Here is a 24,118-nt window from a genome sequence, read left to right on the forward strand (position 1 = left end):
AACCAGTCTCATTATAGTGCATCACACTCAAAACTTTGGGCTCTGAGGCCCACATTTTGCACATTTTAGACTCTGCTCCTTTATATTTTTGTTGCTTTGTTATTTTCATCCTTTATGTTTTTATTGTTATTTGTTCTACAAAATGGAAGTGGTAACCCATGGCTGGGTGGAGCCTGGGTCTTTTCCTTTCACCACCATATCATCTCTCTTTGAAGCCTGTTGCTACAGGCCCCTGGAGTATATCTCCTCATCCATTTTTTATTGTGGCTACCCTATATTTAGGCCTGGGGCAGTTGTTTATCTTGCAGCCAGTCCAGTTCATGCTTTCCCTTCCAGAGATGACAGGCAGTCTTCAGCAGAGGCTTTTCCCTTTGAAGCAGGCAAGAGGGATTGCAAGCATTCTCTTTTGCTAAGCAAGCCAGCCTTTGATTATGCCATGGTCTGTCAAATGTTGCTCCCAGCTGCAGAGCTCTTGAATTCTTCAGGATTTTGGGATCAGGGTAGGGGTGCACTGATAAGAGATTTTGGGGGCTGATAGCAATAGCAAATTTTTAAGGGGGGATATTGGCCAATACCAATCCGATTTCTGATACTAGCCCAGCAGCTCGAAGAGCTGTGTCCAGCTGGTAAGTCTGTCGTGGTAGAAGGGGAAGGGAAAAAGGATGGGTGTGGAGGGGGTGCAGATCAAGGCCCTTGTGGTGAGGGAGGAGTAAGGCTGTGGTAGGGGGCTGGGACAGGCACTGCCCAGCTGGGGCAGGGCAGGGCACGGGACGGAGGTGCGGCTTGTCTGGGGGTGTGGGGAGGGAGGGAGTGGCTCCTGCTGCTACATGCACCCCAGAAGAGCATGGGGGGGCACATGCCCCAGATGTGTGCAGGGCAGGGCAGGCTGCAGCTGAGGGCTGGGGCTGTGTTGGGCTCTTCCCAGAGAGGCCTGGTCTGGGCTGTGCTCGCGGTGGGTGGTGGTGGTTCTGGGAGGGGGGCTCCAGCCATGCCAAAATTAGCCATAGCCCCTCCCCCCCATAGTCCCCCTATCCAGTGCTGCTGCTGCCTGCCCCAAACACAGCCCTGGCCCAATAACTCCTCCCCCACCCCAACATGCTGGGAAGAGCCTGGCACAGCCCCACCCTGCAGTTGCAGCCCACCCTGCAGCAGCCCATGCAGATCTGGGGCACCCACACACCCATGCTCTCCTGAGGCATGCACAGCTGTGGGAGCTGCCCCTCTCCCCAGGCAGCACCTGCCCCAGCCCCAGCCCCACTGCCTTCCTCACCACGGGGGCCTTGATCTGTACCCTTACACCCTTCCCCTCCCCCCTCCCCTTCCACCACAACAGACTTACTAGCTGCACGCAGCTCTCCAAGCTGCTGGACTGTGCTCCGAGCTGCCTACATGCTGCGCTGTGGCTGCATGCATGCTCAGGCATTTAATCAGCCCAATTATCGGCCACATCAGGCCAATTTCTGATGCAGTCAATTTTCTTTATATTGGTGCCAATCCGATATCAGACTGATGTATAGACCTCTTCATCAGGCCAGCTAATCTGCATACAGTGAGTACTTAAACTCAGTATTTTGTACATGACATATGTTCTCTTAACCATCCTTCATTCATTCATCTGCCACCTGGGAGCAGAAATGCCATTTTGACAAACTCATGCATACCCCCAAATTAAACACTGCTTACAGTTTCTCTCCAATTAAAACAACAAATCCATATACCATTTGAATCAATACATTACTCCCTTATTTCCTTTACACATGCTTTTGGTTTACATAATTTCCCATTAAAAAGCAATCACTATAATGTTTTATTTAAACATATTAACTACAGCAAGAAAACAAAATTCATTCTTATAAAAAATGCTGTGATGAGCTCCAGTAAGATCTAAATATTTATGTAAAAAGTAGGTCAGAGAAGATTATAATTAGCCCAGTTACTAAGTAGTACAATGTTACATGTAGCTCTTGTAGCATACAGTGGACACAAGTTAAAGAGAAAACTGCTCACAAATATGGTAAATGTGAATATTGGTCATAACGCATTTGTGCTAGGGTACTCCTATGTAAAACAGGAACCAATGGATTCAAGCTTACAGGAGCCAACAGATTTCAGCTATCAGTAATAAGCTGCGATATGAATAACTGCTGTTAAGCTAGTTTCCACAGTAACCTAAATCATTCTGTTCTATTCTGGTGCTGGAAGTGATCAAAGACATACAGACTTGAAGAATTTAAACTTTAGATACTTACCTTTGAAAAAATCTCTCTTTCTTAAGAACTTTATCAAATGAGTAATCTCACTGTAAATATGTACAAATAAAATTGGAAGCATTGTAAGATTATTTAACATTATGTAAAAAATGTTAATTAGAGAATGTATGTTTTCAAGGTTATACTGAAGGAGAGAATATCTTGAAAAATCATTTCCTTTAGCCAAAATAAGCCTGTCTCCAAACACATGGTGCATATATAAAACTTATTACTTTTCAGAAGACTGAAGTTCAAACCACAAATTCCAGAAATGCATATTAAAAATACTATTAGGCATGAAAGCTCTAAATTAAATTAAAGTTCCAAAGAGAAGCATTTGAGAACATGTAATTTTGTTATGTTATGCACAAGTGTTTTGGAGGAGGACAATGCTTTGGGTACAAAATACTTGGAATGTAGGTTTCTGCCAAGATTTTTCTGTTTGATAATGCAACCACCCAAGGCTCTTGCTTTTGAAGAGACTGGCTCCATGTAGCTAAATATGACTAAGTCCTGTGATACCGAAGAACTGAAATTAACTGTAACACTCTTTTGTGTCTATAAACTAGTCCTGGTTAAATTGTAGAAGTTTCTTTTCCTCCACAATAGTGCAAACAATTTTTCACTCATCTGTTTCAGGTGATTTTCAAGTCCTCAGAATCTCATACAAGCAACATTTCACTCTGCAGATCTTAAATTCACTCCCAGCTCAAAAATTCTGTGATGGAGAATTTCTATCTGTTCTAAAAGTCATGAGAAATTACCAGGGTACCTGTTCTTGGCAATTTTGGTAGGCAGAGAAAAGACAAGCAAAGAGAGAGCCAAATACGAAGTCTCCCTCTGTCTGTCAGGAAGATACAATATGTTGTGAGATGGTGACTGATGCAACTGGGACATCCACTCTGGCACCACCTCAGTTCTGTTACAAGGACAGTCGAATGTTGGCCTACCATATGTCTAGGGCAGTCTGCTCCCATTTTCCTGCCATGTCTTGCTGTTACATTAATTGTTGTAAAGTGTGGGAGGCTGCCTATTATGTGCCCCGATGCCAAGGGAATTATACGCTGTCCCTGCTTTCCCTACACTGTGTCCCATACCTCACAGATGGCACACTGCCTCACACTGTGACCCATATTCCGAAGTCTCACATGGGACTCTCACTCTCCACTGGAGTTTGTAGTCTCTGTGCCCTCACACGAGGCTCCACACTCATGCTCCCTTACTGGGGCTCACTCACTCCCACCCCTTCGGTGGGGTTACTCCTCTGCCCTCTCACTGGGGCACCAACTCACAACTCCTCCCTGAGGCTAACTCCCTGTACTGCTTGTGGGGCTGGTCTATGCACAGAGCTTCAGGGTGCCCTTGCGGCCCTACTCTGCGTGCCCCCAGTGCAACCCTTCAGGTTGCCCCCTGCAACCCTACTCTGTACCAATACTGCACAGCCCTTCAGGCTGCCCTTGAGGCCTTACTTTATGTGGCCAATTTTCTTACTACGCCCCCCTCACAGGGGCCAACACTCTATCACCTCACTGGGGCCAACTCCTTGCCCCCTCCCTGGGGCTTTGGGGTCTTACACCCCATGGGCTCAGGTGTCCAAAGATGTGCCTGACCCCACTGCTTCCCTACTACCCACTAAGTTGTGGGGGCTGGGGCTATATGGTGCTCCTTACATGCCTTTCACTGGGGAGGCAACAGGCATGGCATTTCCTAGGGACCACCCCACCATGGGTGGACCCATCATGCCATCCTACCCTAGCGACATGTAGTTTTTGGTTAAGCCCCAGGACCAGGAGCCTCCTACCATCCCCATAGTTCCTGCCCTTACCTCTAAGGATGTTATGAGCAGCTGCTCAGCTGGGTGGTGTTCTTCCAGCTGCAAGCAACAGACTACTGGCTCAGCCCTGAGAGTCTGAGTTAAGATGGAGGCTGCTCAGCCTTCTCCTTCAATCACATGGCCCTCCTGTGGTCATTTGAGTGCCTCATCAGGGCTGGCCTGCACCTGCCAGCTGCCCTGCTGCCTGCTTTCTGCCCTTAGAGTGGCAGGCACCAAAGGTGCTCTGCCACAAGGTTACAGTGTGCCTTCATGGAAAGCTATTTTGATTTGACTGAATTATAAGGATTTAAAAGACATTTTTCATGCAGATGCCCTAGTTTGGTTAGTGTTAGGATGCTTTTACACTCATGATCACCCAGCATTCTCTTGGTACTCTAGAAATGACCTTTGCAATGTGTAGATGAATTTGAATTTTTAAAAGTTCAAATTATGAAACACATGGAGCTGTATTACATAAACATACAAACACATATAGATACATATTTATTAAAATAATTAACCCTTCATTTTCCTGAGTATCAGTTTTCTACATTTATTGGAAAGGCAGAAATTCTGGGCAACTAAGTTCTTCTTGGGTTGTTGGTTGTAGCTGTGTTGGTCTAAGGCAGGAAAGAGTCTCCCACTGTCTATGTCTAAGGACACAGGCAAAGTCTCTCATTGCCTGAAGAAGGATGTTTGCACCCGAAAGCTTGCAAATAACGTTTTTCCAACTATTTAGTTGGTTTAATACAAGATATCACATTTACCCAAAGAACATTGTCTGCCTAGGTTGTTCTTGTAAAGATATTTGTGTCAGTGATAGACAAATGTATGTAGCATTGATTGTTAAATTGTGGGCAGGAAAAGCGTTTATATTTGAACTTGGAATGGTGACTTTACCTTCATGAACATGCTGAATCCAGTTTTTAGGAGATCGGTGAGGCCTGCAGACATGTGTTCAATATCAACAGGATCAGGTCGATCGGAATTAAATATCTCCTCCACTACCTGCTTCAGTAGTGGCTTGTAAGTGGCCTGCAAAAATACGTGCGCAGTTTCCATTAATGTGGGGAGGAAGCTTTTGTCCCAGAAAGGAAACTAATTAGATACATCTTCAAATAAGGCCAAAGTAACATCTTAAAACAAGACCAAAGATACACTTATGCACACCTGTATTCATACATATGTATATCTACATCTATCTATTCTATTTTTTTATTTTAACACATTTTTAAGAAAGGTCTACAAGGCCTAAAAAAGGTCTGTCTACAGCAGAAAAAGTGCACAGACCTAGTATGTAGCTGAAACAATACATTTACTTGTGATAGTCCACATTCTGTTTGTGTTCCATGAATAAAGCGAGGGAAGAAAGAAAACACGACAGTTTTAGGGAGAAAAGGTAAACTGATGGCCGAAGTGCTCTGCCACTTGTACCAAAGGAGAGTACATGTAGGAGCTTAGGGTGCAGACAGAAGTGCAGCTCCTTGCTATAACTGAGAATGCTTTGCAGGAAGCCTTCTGAGTTGCGATAATCACCTGGACCAAACAGAAGTTCACTGTTGGTTCCAGGGGGAGGGGAACTGACTGCCAGCCTGCAGTCAGTTTCTCTTAGCAAAGGCCCCTGCTCCCTCCCAGCCTGCGCTGTTTTCAGAATGGAGGTGAGGGGAAAGGGAGCAGAGGGAGTTCATTCCAGGGGTTCCCCAGCTGGGGCTGGAGGGTGAGGTGGGTGGATTGGAACTCCCCGCACCTCAGGGGGACTCCATTCCACTCATCCCACCCTCTAGCAGAGGCTTAAAAAAACCCAGAACAAACTTCCTTTGCTCCCTTTCCCCCCATTCTGAAAACAGCAACAGGCTGGGTACCCAGACAGATGTTACTGAAGATGCTATGTTTTGAAATGCCTTCATCTGAACCCCCATGCAATGGGAGTTCAGATTTTTGTAGTATCAGACCCTTTTAAAGTGCTTTGCAGCTGTACACTTCTGCTTGGTCATGGCTGTAGAATGCTTTCAGAGGCCGTATGAGGCAAAAATTGACGTTTCTGTCTGTGCCCTTAGATTTCCTGCAAATCCCAGAATCTTCGGGTACTGCAGAGAGGGCACAGCAAAGTGGCCATCTCCTGTAGCTCTTTTCAAATCCAGATGCCATCATTCCAGAAAGAAGCATGATTTTGTTGATAATTTAGCTAGAAATAAGTTCTGCCTTGTTTATTTTAGCATACTGATGTCCATGATGTAATGACAGCTAGAGAAGGGCAGATCATATTATGGGTGAATAACAAGCAGGGCCATCCTGAGGGGCGGGGGGTATGTGTGAACTGGGGCGACTGACCACCAGTGGCTTCTTCACATCCAGGGTATGTGGAATCAGGGTGGGGCCCCGCATGGGCTGATTTGCCCCAGGCCCCGTGCCCTGCTCGGGTCAGCTCTGATAACAAGTCCTAGTTCTAGCTCAGACAGAGCTATAAGAAGAGAGATTATGAATCTCTAAACTCTGTCTTAGGAGGTGGGCACTCCTGCTTCCTAACTCAACAGGAGAAGCAGGGTCATGGAAAGGCAATCTGGGGCCTTAAATGCATTGTGACATGCAGCCTCCTGTGTTTCTGCTCTCCAGGTCTGGCTGGGCAAGTGGGAAGATCACATCACCCCTTTTCCTGAACCATTAAGGGTGGGACAAGGGGTGATGTGTTTCATCCAATGAAATTAATCAGCTGTGTCACAACACAATATGGTACAGCTGATTCACTTGGCGAAGTCTGTTTCTTGCCAAAGACGGGAAGTGATCCACAGGGAGAGGAGTAGGGAACAGCATAACTAAAGGGAGTTAGGCATGGGAGAGTGATGAGGGCACTAGGGCACAACTTAGGCCCACTGCTCTCCCGGCTGCTGCACTGCCACAGGCTGTGGCCTAGCTGTGGCCACTGTCCCATGCATTGTCACTGCCCAGGCTGCAAAACTGCTCAGTTACACCTATGGCAGTAGGTTCATATTTGGACTTCTGATAAGCTGTTGACTTGGATACTGTCCACACAATGCTCTGCAATTGTGTCCTCAGCCATTCTGAGGTATTGTGTCCAATTCTCCCCTTAATTACATCAGAATAGGTAAGAGGAGGGGTTTGTTGTGCTACAGACTGGTGCGAACTGGTAAAAGACCTGAGCCAGCAAACTCTTTTCATAGTATGCAAAACAGCAACCAGGTGATAATTTTTAGCATCCATCAACCTGGGTGAATGTGAATGGGTGATCAAGAACTGAAAGATTTCCACTACAAATCACTTGAACTATACAGTCATTTAAAAAAAAAAAGCTTTTAAGATTACTAAAGATATTAGGGACCCTGAGGGACAAACCCTTTTTTACTGAAATCCTAACTGACTTGGTGTTTGGTTTATGATTTTCATACTTCTGGCAAAGGCTTAAAACATTAAAATAAATAACTGTAGTAGTTTCAGGAATGAGTGCAATGATGTTATAAAATTAGCTCATTTCAAATTTAATATACAGTATTCCCTTACTGTGCTACTCCAGAGGTGTCACATCTCTAATTTTCTTACAAGGTTAATGTGTGATTTCAGTCATGCTGTGTAAAGGATGAATGAAAGAGGCATTGTTTATGACAAATACAAAAGCAGAAAGGAAATGAAAATCTAACTGTTCAACTATACAACTTGGAAAATGAAATGTTCTACAGTAATCATGGTAATAAAAAGAGAAAATTTCTGTCCAACAGTTTACAATGTGAGAAACAAAAATTGCATTTTTGTATACAATTACACGAAAGAAGAATTATATAACTTTAGCCCTCCCCAAAGCATATGTGCATACATTTTAATTAAATCAACAAAGCAAAATACAACAGACATTAGCTGCAATTTCTTTGTGTTGTAGAACACTCCAAAACTTGTGTCAAAGTTAGACACGCAATAATCATATATCTGAAACACTATTCACAAAGTTGAAGTTTTGTGGTATAAAATCTGTTTAATATCCACATAATGCCCCAGATGAGGAACAGAAAAAAGACCCTTAAATGAAATATTTGGAGCAGAGATCAAAAGCAATGTTAAGTAAAGAACCTACTGCATGAAATTTAAGGATAATAGGATCTGACTATAGCCATGACGACATTCATAGGCCACAGGTTTTAAAAAGAGATTTCTGGTTTCGGGTGACTGACTACCCAGGCTCTGAAAATCAGGCCCCTTCAGCATGTCTCATGTTGACCTCCCAAAAAACTGAGAAACATGAAGTCACTTGACATTTTGCCAACAATTTTACAATACTTTACAAATCTTAATGTACATTTTTATATTAAAATTGCATTAACAAAATCTCTAAATGCCTACCCTAATCACCAACCTGGATATTTTAAAATGTTGCCTTTTTAAAAAATTACAATAGCAGCCAAACCATAAAGCCTGATTGTGGAGTTTTGTGGCACATGACTATGAGATTAAATGATCAGCTTACTTTAGCATAAACATGAATTTGTTTTATAATGGACATTCATAATTGTAAAAGTCTTTGTAAAAGTTTCCTAAAAACTGTTGAGATCAGTATATTACTGCTCAGAAACATACCCAGGCTAACAACATTTTAAAGAAATATGGTTCAAACATCAGAGCAGAGTCAGTTTGGTGAGCCCAGACATTGGTGACTTTGTATATGGACAAATGTTCAATTCCATGCTGCAAATTTCATGGAAATTTTTAAATGCTGAAATTTGCAGTCCTGGAAAACTTGGAGGTGTGTGTGTCTATGGAGACATAACAAGTACTCTAGTCTTCTGTGTGGAGAGCAATAAGCAACCTCAAAGGCGAGCTCTCCTGCCAGGGATCTGTTCTTTCAATCCTATGACAGACAGACAGTCTGCCTCTTCCTCTCACCCCCTGCACACCTCCAGGTCTCCCTCCCTGTACACAGCTCCAGGTCTGGAGCAAGGGAATAGGAGGCAATGCATTTGTCTGGCACAGATGATCATCTATGGGAGAACGGCCCTTCTCTGTGCACCTCTCTGGGTCACCTGGACATGGTACCCAGGTTGAAAGCAGAGGCAGCTGTGTGGAAATACCCCTCGTCTGTGAGCATACCGGGGAACCAAAGAGCTGCAACATGCTTAAGTAGCCCTCCAGCTCTTGCCACTTGTCATGTGGGGGAACCATTTTTTTGTCTCACCCCAGCTCCCTACAGTGGGTGGGCTCGTCACTGACAGACAAGGGGAGGAGCCTTCAATGAGCTGCATAGCCCTCAAGAGCACTCACTGGTTACAGCAGTGGTCCACAACCTATCTGGACTCAAGGCATCCTTCCATAATTGTTGTGAATTGAGTGGCACCCAGTTAAAAAAATGAACTGATATATTCCAGTGCTTACCTCCTTGCAGAGGGGCTGGGCAACGAGGGTAGGGTATCAAGAAGGCAGTGACAAGCCTGAGCCTTCACTTATCTGATCATCTCCTCCAACCCTTTTTATCTCTTCAGACCCATTACACCCTTCAAAGGTTCTGGTGGCACCTCAAGATACTGTGGCACCCTGGCTAAGAATCACTGGGTTCTGAATCAGCTCATATGAACGGCTCCTCAAGCTACATTCCCCTCCTAAAATAGAACCAATTTACCTTTTTAAAAGGAGAGGGACCTGGGTCCCTGCCCCTCGCACTCTTGTAGCAGCAGTTGTGGTTTTGCACTAAGATCTGTCTGACAAAAGATCTGGACAGAGGAACTTGTATCCATCTGTAGAGGGTTTCCAGCTGAAGACAGAGCTGGATCATTTGTCCCCCAACCATTCCACATGATCTTTTCCCATCTCCCTCCTGCAGGATGCTGGCTACCTTCAACATTTCCAGCTGCAAAGGGCTAATAAACCTGTAACTGCCACACAAGACATTCCAAAACTTGGCTCCAGTTAAAAGCAGGCTATACCCAAAAGTGCACCCTTTCTTGCCAGAAACATTTTAGAAGGACTTTCCTTTCTATTCCCGATGACTTGCACAGGACAGCTAATAAAAATATTTATGATTTTATGCATTTTTAGAAATCATATTGGTCATAAATATGAGGACACTTCATTAGCTTTCCAGTAATATTTTGTAATGCTTGAGTTTCCATTTCCACTTAACTGTATTGTAGAAACTGCATCCCTTTGCTGGGCTGCTGCAAAGTCTGAAGTTTGGGAGGATTCTTTCTGGACAAAGATCAGGGTCAAATTTAAACAGTCTTTTAAAAACTGATTACAACATGCTCTTCCCATATGGCAACTGCCTATTTCTAACTAAAACAGTTACGCACTTTGGAAAATAAATAGCTGTGGTCCTGATGACCCAAACTAGGAAAGAAAATTACATTCGTTTCAGTAAACAGAAACTGTATTAGCAGCTAGTTCTGCAGAGGGAGAATGGCCTCTTGCCATTGTGAAAATGAGACAGAAGGTAGATTGAAACCAAGCCCTTGGTATGCATAAAGACATGTTGTTTCAATATGTAATGATGGATCCCAGCCCGGTAGATTTGAGTGAGCTCAACCATGTACATGGAACATATACAATATTGCAACACTGCTGTCCGAATCCTGAGGTCCTTACTCATGAAAATTCCCATCAGCCTCAATGGGGATTTGCCTGAGGCAGGACTGCAGATTTCAGGAAACTCCTGGTAATTAAATCATTTCTGAAACCTCTTGTAAAAATATTCCATAGGGCAGAAAAATAAGTTTTGTATACCTACATGAGTAAAATGCATCCTGTCTGGAAAGGTATACTTCTCACTCTGTGCTGAACAACATAATAGAGATGGGGGGAAAATATCTACTTGCCTGGTGGATGTTGCTCCCTGGGATATGTACAGAATTAAACTGTCTCATATTCATTCGAGCTCTTGATACTTCCCAGAGGGACTTAAAGATACTGTCCACTGCAGCCATGGCTTTCTCAAATGTCAGGGTCTGAGCTGAATCGCAGCCTGAAATAATACAGAAATGCAGAGCTGTGTGAGCAAAGGTCTTTCAACTGTTTTGATAATAAGTAGTGAGAAAAGGATGGTGAGGAGGAAATTTTAAATTAGTTTAATATTTTTAAACTTTAGAAACCAACATGTACATACAGCATACTCTTGGCATGAAACAGTAAGCAGCCATGAATCCTCTCAGAGAGCAAATAAAGGCAAAAATGCACAATAAATGCACTTTGAATCATAAAATAATTTAAGCAAAATACTGTAAATTTTGGGCTCTGCAGCAGGCAGAAAAAGTGCTTATGTCACCAGTTTTGAAAGGTATAAATCTGCCCTAAAAGCACCTCCTTCATTTTCCAGCATAGGGTAACACATCCTTGAAAGTAAGTTCACTCCTGTCTCAGGACCTAAACACCATCCTGCAATCCCGTGACTGGGAATACCTTTCTTACCTGAGTTGGAAAACTTTGCGGCAAACAGTGTGAACTAAGAATGTCAAGGAGAAACTGGAAGGTGCAGTGTTTTTTAAACAGCAATACATTCCACAAGATACAAAATTCCTATATATTGCTGGAATTCATTTGCCCAAAGAAGCTCCACTAAGGTGAAAAGCTTGAATTACATTGAGGTCTTTCTTTTTAATCTACACTTATCTGGATCTCCACCAGCAGGAGGCTCAAATGATTTCTACAGGCTATATACAATATTCATGACTTGCTAAAGAAGGACTCTAGTCTTTGGCTCTAATCACTGCATCATATAGGCTGTACTGCTAAGATGACCAGAAACAGAGTTTTCTGAACAAAAAGTCACTCTGTCCAAGAACTGATCACAATAAAGAATTACAGTAAAAGCTGTGTTAACCGGCATTTTACTAACTGTGTTATTCTGTTAACTGAAATTTCCAATATCCCCCAATACAAATCCTCACTTACCAACCAGAATCTTTGCTGAGTCTATCTGGCATGCATATGCACATCAAGTATTTGCACTACAAATATGGCACTGTCTTCCTTATAACTCTCAGATAACTGGAATTTTTAGATAATCAGCACCCCCTTACCTTACTCATGCCAGAAAACAAAGCTTTTACTGTACTACATAATTATTTTTTTATATTGCCAGTTCATTTTTGCGTCCAGATACCCGCATAACCTTATACTTTTGCTTCTGCTCTCCTTTCCTACCATTCCACTATCTTCCAACAGTAACGGATGAAGAGGGTATAATAGGCCTCATTCCCAACAATACCCAGTACATTCTCCTTTTGTACAATGTGATCCACAAATTCCAACCCTTTTGTCTGAATAGGATTTTACTGGTGTAACTAGGGCACTGTGTGGGTATAAAGGTCTGCCTATAAGAGCCAGATTGAAGGAACAAGCCCTTAGACTGGAAATTCTTTAGGACTGGAGGTGTAGCCAACCTTTCCATAGAGCAATCACAGACCAGAAAAAAAACAAAATTCTGCAGACTCACAGAGATGTTCTATTAATAAATCAGCTTGCATGAGACCGATGTGCATATACAAGAAAAACAATTTGGCCATCCATCTTGTAATTGGAAGGTGTGCCCAGTTCCTGTTCATTAACAAATTAGGGCCTACAGCCTTCATCCTGAGGACAGCTACATACCCATAACTTTATTTAAGTAATTCTCTGAAATTAATAGGACTGCTCACACAGATATGGTTGTGTGTGTATGCATGTACAGAAATGGGGCTTAGCAGATTATAAATTGAAATCAATCATATACAATTGGTGTTGAATATACAACACAAATAAAGAAAACACCTCAATATTTTCATTCTATGATCTGGAAGTTATGGCAAATTTAGGCATTAACAGCAGCAAGTACAATAAATTAATATTTTAAATGGTCAATAGCTTTTGAGTCGATCTTCCCTGTAAGTAAAATAAAGGTACTAATACTTTGAAAGAGTTACTTGATCCTTATCTAGCAATGTGGAGATTGTATGGGCTAACTAGTTAATATTTATAAAGTGCTCTAGAGATGAAAAGCATGTTGCAAGAGCTAAGTAACATTTTTACATTACCAGATGGCCCTTCTTCACTGTCTTCAGTCATAAGAGCTGAGCTTTCTCTTTGTATGTACACATCAGATGGAAGATTTGTTCCTGTTTGCATAAAGAATTATTTTTCTTTTGGGCTTTCTTCAACATGTTATTGGAAGAAAGCCACTCCTGTTGGCCAGAGTGAGCCTTGCTTTGTTAAGCAAGTTCAGGTGAGGTAAAATCACATCAAGCAGAGTTGGATGTCTTTGCTTTGAGCACTTTTCTTTCCTCCTCCCTCCCCACCCCCCCATTCTTGTTTTTGTCATTTAAAAGCTCTTTGTCTTATCTTGTCAATTATTTTCCTCACTTACAGAAACAGATTTTTTATTTGATCTTCTCTCCATTGTTGACAGCTCTTTTCCTTTTTTTAGTCCATCAAGAACAGACGTTTTGTCAAGGAGTTTTAAACCAATCTATCACTTTCCATTTGTTCTGAAATGTGAAGACCAGTTACTGAGGACCACTGTCTCATTTTTCATGCAGTCATTCATCTCTATGCAAAGCAGATATTACATGCCATGACAAGTCCGAGAACAGATAAGTCGGATTTGGCAGTGTGTTGGTTACATCTTCACTGCACAGGTTTTTAATGAGTACACAAGGTACAAGGTGATGAGAATCAGACCTTAGATGTATATATTACCATGTATACACGATCCTCTTTTCTTGTATTAGCCAGCCACAGTCCTAAGCAATTCAGTTGGTGCTCTTCTGTTTTTGCTGCCTCTTTTATTTTTATTATTTTTAGCCACAACCCTCTCTGTTCATTTGGTTAAGTCTACTGAGTATTGCACTGTTCTTTCTACAAGTACCCATACTACATCTTGTTTATTTTCTCTTTTGAGACCAGACTGCAGCTGAACCATTTTCTGGATGCATGTATACTGTTTCACTACTCAATTAACTACCCAAAACTAATTTTGAGGAAATAATGATTTTACATATTGTTAGAAACCTGTGCATGGGGGAACCCTGGAGCCCTGAGTTTCTTCCCACTGTGCTGCCACTCACCCCAAGGAACAAACTGAAGTTGCCCTAAAATAACTTCTTATCCCAGCACGTCATTTCCTTTGCCCTTACACAGGACTCTGCAGCTGCAGTGATGGATCTTTGCTGGCCCTAGATGTTTCTCTTAGGTCCTCTCTCTCCATTAAGAGAGTCAACCTGGAATATCACTTGGCCAGAAATTATTATTTCTGCTGGCAATCAGTAATGAGTCAAACAGCAAAAGGATTTATTACACAGGATGAAAGAGTTATGCAAACAAAACAGACTAAAGGTTTGGAGACAGAAAATGAAACAAGTATAAATTCTCACCCTCTCATCTGGCTACCCCAGCCCTCCATGAAAGTCCTTGCCAGGGTTCTAGAGACCAACTTTCCTGTCGACTCTGCCAGTCCAGGTGACCGGCACAGTGAGCCCCCAAAGCATGAGATCCAAAGACAAATAATCTAGCCTAGGTAGGTTCTAAAAAGGCTGCAAGCCATAACCCAATTAGCATTCTTTTAATGCTCATAAGTCACCAGAATCCTACATGATGGCTAGAAAAAGATATTTAGAGATCACTGTTGGGAACTGGCTTGTAGATAAAGTTTAATCTTAATTTGATTAAGACATGCATTAGAACAATGGTCCAGGGAAATGGCAAGGGTTAATTGGTTTTTAGAAGCTGGTTGGTAATGAAGTTTCTTTCAAGGAAGACACTATGTCTGAGGCCAGTGGATAAGCGGCCATAAACAGGCTGGGAAATTTGAACTGTGTACACAAAACTTGAAGTAAAGTGGCATTCGGTCACAACCATCAACTGCAGAGCTCTTGGGATTTTCAGTTTTGGTGGACATGCTGGGGCATGTCTAAATTAAGACACTGGTAAATGATCAAATTAAGATGTGATGGTTTTGTTGTAACAAGGGAATATGCTGACAGAACAGAACATGGACAGTATGATGAACACAGAAAAACCAATCAACTATTTTTGGGAATGAAGAGTCATCAGAAAAAAAATACAAAAGGAGGGATTTCAGTGTAGCAAAGGGTTCCCTAGGGGGGAACCTGAGGCCACCACAGACAGAGAGCACACTACCAGCCCATCTCATCGACCGCACTGGAGGGGGGTGTGGGCGTTGGCCCTCAACCTCCAGGCTCCTGACATCTGATATTCCAAAAAAGAACCTCAGTGTAAAGCTCATGTACAAGACCTCCATCCTTCTGTGACAGCCCTAGAACTGGTAGGTATAGAATTGGGGGGGGTAGCATTTTGTTTGCCTTGCCTGCATTATTCTTATCTGCTATCACTGTGTATCAGTAAAATTTGCTTATTATCAAATGCAAAAATTCATGGTTGGTCTGAAGGTTTGGGTCTACTTGAAACAAGGTATCTGGACCATAAATCCAGTGCCAAAACTCCAGAGTATCTGAGGTACTTGGAGTCCTGATGGTTTGATGTACCATTATTCCTAGATACCTTTGCTATTGTACAGTTGATTGCCCCCATCATAGTTTCATAGTTGGTAGGGTCAGAAGGTACCTGAGCAGATCATCAAGTCCGACCCCCTGCCATGGCAGAAAAGAGTACTAGGGTCAAAGGACCCTAGCAAGGTGTTCATCCAGCCTCCTTTTAAAACCCCCAAGGGTAGGAGCCAGCACCACTTCTTTTGGAAGCTGGTTCCAGATCCTAGCCGCCCTGACAGGGAAGTAGTTCCTCCTGGTATCTAGCCTAAATCTACCCTCTGCCAGCTTGTGACTGTTATTTCTAGTCACTCCTGGTGGTGCTCGGGGGAACAGGGACTCTCCCAACACCTGCTGGTCCCCCCGACGAGTTTGTAAATGGCCACTAGGTCCCCCCTCAGCCTCCTCTTGTGGAGGCTGAACAGGTTCAGGTCCCATAGCCTCTGCTCATAGGGCCTGCCCTGTAGTCCCCGGATCATGCAAGTGGCCCCCTTCTGGACCCTCTCCATGTTGTCCACATCCCTCCTGAAGTGCTGCGCCCAGAACTGGACGCAGTAGTCCAGCTGTGGCCTGACCAATGTCGCATAGAGGGGGAGGATCACCTCCTTGGACCTGTTCGAGATGCATCTGTGGATGCATGTGCGGTTGGCTTTCCTGACTGTGTCCCCACACTGTCGGCCCATGTTCAGTTTGGCATCAATAATGACTCCAAGATCCTTTTCTACTGACAAGAAGGGAGTTCCCCAGCCTGTAGGTATGCTTCTGGTTCTTCCTCCCCAGGTGCAGTACCCTGCACTTGTCAGTGTTGAAACCCATCCTGTTCTCATAGGCGGACAATGCCCAGGGGTCCCCACACTACCAGTGGTCCCTTCTCTCTGTTGTTGAGATTAGCAGCTGTCCTGGCCCTAGAACCCAATGGCAAGGGATAATTGGCAGTTCTGTCCACTCTCTGAATTCCCTAGCTAAACCATAACCAAAAATATAAAGATATACATAGTCAGTGTAACAATATCCATGCAGTGATAACAATAACATAAACAGACACAGCATAACATGGGAGTTCCATGTTAGAGACCACATATACAATATCATTACAATAAAACACAAGAAAACAATTATGACACGCAAACCCCAAAACAACAGGGTTTGTGGCATGCATATGCATGACTTTACAGTTTTTGTTAACAGATTCTGTATTTTAAGGTCAGAGAGGACAACTAGATCATCCAGTTTCAAATGCTATATAAGACGGATCTTACAATTTTGTCCAGTTACTTATTTATTGATATTAATAATTTGTGTTTTGATTAAGGAAACCTTCCATTCAGCCTTAATGGAAGACTTCAAGCCACCTTCCTTGGTCGTTTTTTCCAATAATTAGGAACACATACTGTTAAAAAAGTGATCTTTTCTAATATGATGTTTATATAGCTTCAATTTCCATCCATTTTAAATATGGGATTTTAAAAAGACCTTATTCTATATATTATTTTTAGCATAAATTAGCATGTAATATCTAGAACAAACTGGTTTAAAATTAAAAAGAAACATTAATTTTTATAATGCAGTTCTGATCCAGGAAAGGAAATAAGGAGTCACTTTGCCTTTTGATTTAAGCCTAGACATTTTTAGATTCCATAAATTCAGCCAAGAGGAGGAATGAGTGCAGACTGCAACACGAAGAAAACTTTATATTAGAAAAATGGTTTATATACACATAATTTATGCCATGGAGTTCAAGAAGAGAAACTAGTTGATAATTATTCTGCTATTCTGTTAAGTCCAGTTGATAACAAGTATTTATTTGGTTGTCTTGCTATATACTACCCTGAGATTTTCTGGGAAGTGTGGCATATAAATCTAATAAATAAATCTTTAGTGACAATTTGGATTTCATACAAAATTGCTTTTTTCCTTCTCTAACTGTTCCCTCTCGTAATTCCTATTTCTTTTCATATTCAAACTTCTATGACATAGCGCACGGGGATATATAGATTATGAAGTATTACAAATTTCCCTTGGATGGAATATGGTCAATTATAACAATGAATTCAAGTAAACAGGATTACAATGACTCAAAGGCGAGCAGTTAGGAAAGCAGTTTTTCCTGAAATTCTTTTAAACTGTTGGATGTGACCATTTTCATCTGTCATGTCTCACAGCTTCTACACAACAGTCCCTTACCATTCAGTGTATTAAGTGTTAAAACTGTTTTCCTGTAAACCAGAATAACAGACATCCAAAACTCCAGTACTATACAGATTAGAGAGCCATTAAGAAATAACGATAAAACTGAACTACAGAGATGATTAAAGATGATTAAAGAGGTTGGAAGCACTTTAAGAAAGCACGAAGAAAAAGAAAGAAGGATAAAGTAAACCTGGTATTTCTGTGTTGAGATCTAAACTCTAGTTTTGGGGCATGTTCTTTGTTTCAACAGAGAGGAAATTTCAACTGTTTTTGGAATTCCCCTCTCCCCACCCCAGTGACAATCTCTGTAACCACCTCCAGGATCACGCAAGTTGTAACGCCAGTTGTAGTGGCGATTTGTAGGGATGATTTGGAGGGTGACACTAGGAAGCTCGGTGTGTTTGGAGAATTTCACAGTAGCTCGGAGCTCCCACTGCACCATGTTTGCAAGCAGCGGCAAGTTCCAAGTTCTTGCAATTTAAAGGAAGTCCTTTTATTATTGCAGAGAGCTCTGTTCATGAAACAATCTGAAAACATCTCTCTGTCACGCCTTTCTCCATTTGCGTTTTTGGTTGCTCATGCACCAGGGGCAAGAAAGATTTCCTCTTAAGGCTCCTCTGTCCATCCGAAAAGTGGCTGTTCTGGGTCTCTGTTGACTTGAAAGCCCATGTGCCTGTGCAAGTCATAACCTTCTTTTGTCTATTTGGCATCTTGACAGCTACATTCTTCTTTTTAATATATTGTAAATATAAAATTAAGTTTTTCACTCTCCCATGCTGGAATGAATTAAACCCTGCCCCCTCCAGATTCCTTATATTCTGTTATATATCAGTAAGTCTGTAAAAGGAGAGCAACTTTGCCCTGATTTGGCTCTGAAAAACAACAGAAGCAGTGTGATAGAAATAACATACACCTACCTACAAGTCACCCCTATTCACGCCTTTCATGTCAATGGGAGTTGTGTGTACATATGGTGAAGAAAACTGAACCTTTACACTCCCAGACTCTAGCTTGCTGATGTCACTGAGAAATATATTCCTTTTTACAACTGTGAAGAGGTGGAATATATCAGCTGAGGCACAGCTCAGGTGTAAATTAATTAATTAAAATAACCCTTCCTGTTACCGATTTTTCACTGAGAATTGAATGCAATTAAGAGTGCATTCCAAACTGACTTCTTTGTGCCCTGAATACATTACCTGTGAAGGATGGAGTTGAAATGAGTATCTACTACCTGGAATTTTTTATATTTCTTTATTATTGGCAAATAAAAAATGGGCCTGCTTGTGAAAATTAGAAAACCTCCAGTAGCCACCTTTGAGCACTTTTAAAAATCCCTATTGTATTAAACACAGTGCAGCCTAATTCTGGCAGGCACAGGACCCACTCGCACACCTCTGCGTTCAACAAGATTTGAGGGGGAGGGCAGAACCTCACAGGTTACACTGGGTACAGGACTGCCCCACTGCCTCACATGCTTGACCTACTGTTCAACTTTTGCAGTCAGAGGTAGTGGTTTTCTTTTTCAGTAAAACCCTGGCCTTTCCTTCATGATTAGCAATGCTAGAACTGATGGATTTCCATAAAAAACAAACCATACTATATTTTTCTACAGTTTCCTAAAAACACCAAAAACATACTTTAGAGGACAATACAAGACAGATCTGTATTGTGAACTGTCAGCCTTTTCACCAGCTCTTTAAGTGGATCAGTGCAGAAGTCAGTGCTGCAGCCTAGTCAGACGAGGGAGAGTTTTCATGTACTCCACGCCTGGGAGGGAATCCAGCTTGAGCCTGAGCTGAGCTATGCCTGACAGTGAGGGGGAGGGGAGGGTGGACAAAGGGAGATGGTGGGGGGGAGGCAGAAGCTGCAGAGGACAAGTGGAGGAGGAAGGCAGGAGGAGGCTGCTCTGGGCCTAACTCTGGCCCTGACCCAGACTTGGCCAGAGTCAGAGCCACCGCAGGTACCTGCTCCCCTCCTCCTCCCTGTTTTGCATACAAATCTAAGATGAGGGGCTTTTTCCCTCATGCTGCTTGGGAGGAAAAAAACCTCCTTGTCTTAGATTCGAGTGAATACATTGTTTTTTTTTTTTTACCGTACTGTGTGTCAATTGGTAAGTATTACAGATACTGTAAACAAACATCTATTTTTTTCTCAAGTAGTACATTATTAAATCTTGAAATGAAGTTCATGTTCCTTCTGAGATATATTCTTAACATAATGCTGCTTGCAGAGCTACAAGGGAAAAGAAAGACTACAATTCATGAATTCACTGTAGTTCGCCTTGTAGGCTCATTGCAAGCAACACCAAAGCATAGTAATCAAAATGGTGATGAGTGAACTTGCAGACCACCTCCATAAGGACATCAACAACTCCCCCTTGTAACCATGCTATTGAGTTGGTAGGAAGATTCAGCTGTTCTAAGGGGGCAAGTAAATGGTGGGTTGAAATAAAACCTTTCACTCAGAACAAAATAAAATAATCCCAAAACCATGATCTTACTGTGCATGCTACTATCTTGTATATGTGCAGAGTTAGCTCACTTGGACTGTTCTGTATCAGTAAGAAACGGAGAAAGAACAGAAAAGGGTAAGTGCCTTCAGGGACAAGCAAGACACTGAGCACAGTGCCACTTTTTAACTCACTTTTTAAAAATTCTATATTATGCCTTTTTTCCCTAGCGACTAAATATAAAATAAAATGCATATGCCCATGCCCATATATTCCATAATAGTCTTATTATATACACACATACATATGCACACAAAAGATGCTATGAAAATAAATAGGTATATAAATGGATACATCTACACTATACAGACTATATCCTTATATTTATTTTCTAGGAAATAAGAAGCATAATAAATAGAACAAAAGCAGCATTCATAAAGTGTTATCTATCATCTTTACTCCAGATGGATCCCAATGTACTTCACCATCATAATATGTATGCCTATTAATAAGAAAATATTAGTGGTCTGATGCTATGCTGCTCCTAAGTGATCTATTTATATAAGGAATGTGATATGAACACGTGGTACAGAAAATGTTTCCATGGAAATGCTGGTGGTAAGTAGTTGTTGCTGCTACCAGGGGTTGCTGTAAATGGGTATTGAGTGTATACATCAGATGGAAGAACTAAATCTCCCCATAGTGGGAGAAAAGTTGTTTATCAATGCATAATGAGATTGCAGGTCAGGGCTGGAAGCAAAAAATACTATTACCATATTTCTCCATTACTATACATACTACATGGCCCCATATAGGACACACATCTTATTTTGGGAAGACAGAATGAAGAAAAATAGTTTTTCTAGTCATGGCTGAATGCTGACTGCAGAAGATCCTGTCTGTAGTGGCTGTGGCAGGGTTATCATTGTAGCTCTGACCCTGAAGGATTTATTCTCTCCTTCTACCAGCCTCAGGTATGTAGACAGCAAGTACAGCAGTCATCTGTCTCCATGCTTCTATTCTTCCATGCATCTATTGCAGCAAAAATAATTAACTTCTCTACTTAAGACATACACCCCAAATTTTGAAGAGTTAATTTTTGGGTACATGTGCTATGAGAGTAAAAACAGTATATCCCAATTACAACTGCAAGGAAAATTAAAAGACCAGAATTTCATTGCCTACATTTGAGCTAAATAAATTGTTTAGAAAGGGGTCTGCTTAACAGCCCTGGAGAACAAAAGTAATTCCATTACTTCCAGAGCATATAGGCAATGTAAGTGTAAACTCTTGAGCACTGCTCACCAATGTACTCCATTTCTTCTTTTAGCTTCATGCTAATTAATGCCTTGGCTTCTGTGCTAAAACTATCCACAGTGCCAACAGTGGTAGTAATTTTTGTATGGTTGACAACTTTTCACGTGGCAGCAAACTAAGGCCTACTAACTCACTGCACACCAGCCAGTTAATCTTGAATTGGCAGAGGATGAGCCAAGGCCAGGTTGAGCTGGATTCAACTGGGGCTTGCTTTTCTTAACGGTGCCTGGAACTTATACTATAGCAACACGTGAGGTGATGGAGGAAAGCAGGGAAAAGCAGGGGATTTTTCTAAACAGCATTTAGCTGTCAAAGGTAAACTATCAAATCCCATGCATACAGCCAATAGAAAATAAGAATTGCAGAGGATGCAGATCAACAGTGTCTTCTTACCCAATACTTATATAGTATTGGAGTGATGCTTTTGCTGTGATGGTCCAGGAATTGTGTAAGAGGCAACTATGCAGTTGGTCCAATAAAAGATATCACCCTAAGAAATCCTTGCCTATCCAATATTAAGAAATAGGGGTAAATCCTGATCCAAAAGAAGTCAGTGCAAGTTTTGATGAAACAGCTTGCTGTATGCTGTTTGAACAAGAGTGCTGGAAAAATCCCTCAACCATTAATATTGATAATAATTTGCTCCTATATAAAACCGCAGATAGTGAAGCTGAGGCTAACACTTCTAAATGGTACGGGAGGGGTGAACTTCACAGTCAGAACAGGAATTCAGAGTTCCTGATCGGTGCCAACATCATTTCTTTCCCAACTGAGACAAATGACTAACATTTAAACAACAAAATACTGCAGCTGGTAAGAAAACAGAAAAAAATTGGGTGGGTAAAGAAAAGAAAGAAATCCAGGCGACATCTAGGATGGAACACTAGAAAAAGAAAGTAACATGAGAACAAAAGCTGTAATACAGAAATGAAAAAGGATTTATATATATATATTTATTATATATTTATTATTATTATTTGCTCTAGATTATAAGTGAACATTTGGTATAAGTATGTTTGAAACCCAAAGTGTGCATTCAGGCTTATTTATAACATTCCAGCTGAATTACAACTTTGGAAGAAATCAAAAGGATCATCTAAAAGCCACAACACAGAAGGTCAGCTCCACACTTGTATAAATGTCATTTTTCAGACTGGCTGGCACGCAGAGAATGAAAACAAAGTAAAATGCAGCACCCGCCCCCCCTCACACACACACACACGCACACGCACACGCACACGCACACGCACACTCTGGAACAGCAGACAGTATCAAGCCTATCAAGCCAATCAAATGGAGGCACGATTGTGGTTTCTGTAACTGAAGAAAAGGACCATGAGGCAAACCTGAAGTTTTGCCAAAATAAACACAGCAGGTTTGTGATCAATAGTATGAGCTGCAAAGGTGGCATTAGTGGCTTATTTTTATCACAGTTCACACTTGCCATCTGAGGCCGAGGCCAAGATTTTAAAACAAAAACAAACCCCAAATGAATTAAACTTGGGCCCCAAAATCTGTCTTTAGGCACCTCAATAAGCAAACTAGTTTTCAGTGTTCGTGGCTATACCATCTCTGTATTACCTGGGGTTAAAATCACTGCTGCAAAGTGTGCCTAGCCCACTTGCTCCTCTTCCAAGTGCACTAAATCCTAACTAAGGCAACAAAACCACGCTTGACCCCATACCACTCAGACTTCTGCTTTCAGATGTGTTTACAGGCACATGTTCAGTGTGGTTCTAAGGCGGCTACACTGCCTCACTGCTGGGATTTGGAGGGGGCTTGGAGCAGGCAGGATGCATTACAGGCATGGCTCCAGTGGCTTTATTTGGCTCCAATTACATAGGCCACACCCATAGGGTAGGGATAGACATTCACAAAGCCTGAGCCTGAACAGATTCAATCTTTGCAGGTTAGTCTGGTAGGCTGACTAGGCTGAACCAGTTTGTTATCATACAGACATCCCCTCTGGACTGAAGAAATGCAGGCACATGCAGGCCATGGGCGACGATCTGGTGAGTGGACTGTGGGTTCTCGACCACCTGGGAGATAGCAATCATCACCTATTGGAATTCACCAACCAGTGCAGGGTGTCTAAGGCCTGCAGCAAGGCTGCAATCAGACCTAGACAGGTTACAGGGGTGGGCGGATGAGAACAGGATGGGTTTCAACACTGACAAGTGCAAGGTGATGCACCTGGGAAGGAAAAACCAGCAGCATACCTACAGGCTGGGGATCTCCCTTCTCGTCAGTGCAGAGGCAGAAAAGGATCTTGGAGTCATTATTGATGCCAAAATGAATATGGGCTGACAGTGTGGGTTCGCGGTCAGGAAGGCCCACCGTACCTTGTCATGCATCCACAGGTGCATCTCAAGCAGGTCCAAGGAGATGATCTTCCTCCACTATGCAACACTGGTCAGGCCGCAGCTGGAGTACTGTGTCCAGTTCTGGGCGCTGCACTTCAGGAGGGATGTGGCCAGCATCGAGAGGGTCCAGAGGAGGGCCACTTGCATGGTCAGTGGGCAGCAAGGCAGGTCCTATGAGCAGAGGCTATGGGACCTGAACCTGTTCAGCCTCCACAAGAGAAGCCTGAGAGGGGATCTGGTGGCCATCTACAAACTGGCCAAGGGGG

The 24,118-nt window shown here is 42.3% G+C and overlaps 1 protein-coding gene across 1 annotated transcript in view; it reads right to left on the reverse strand.

Moving 5' to 3' along the window:
* The window catches only part of SCFD2 (sec1 family domain containing 2), a 402,095-nt gene that overhangs the window by 9,667 nt on the left and 368,310 nt on the right, over positions 1-24,118 (reverse strand). Inside the window, exons 6-7 of the mRNA XM_090035923.1 lie at positions 10,872-11,017; positions 4,963-5,097 (exon numbers count right to left, since the gene is read on the reverse strand). Coding sequence (XP_089892049.1) covers positions 4,963-5,097; positions 10,872-11,017 — 281 coding nt within the window. The remainder of the gene's footprint in view (positions 1-4,962; positions 5,098-10,871; positions 11,018-24,118) is intronic.

Source organism: Crocodylus siamensis, chromosome 2, assembly GCF_052110815.1.
Source record: "Crocodylus siamensis isolate JL-2025a chromosome 2, ASM5211081v1, whole genome shotgun sequence".
NCBI classification, from domain to species: Eukaryota; Metazoa; Chordata; order Crocodylia; family Crocodylidae; genus Crocodylus; species Crocodylus siamensis.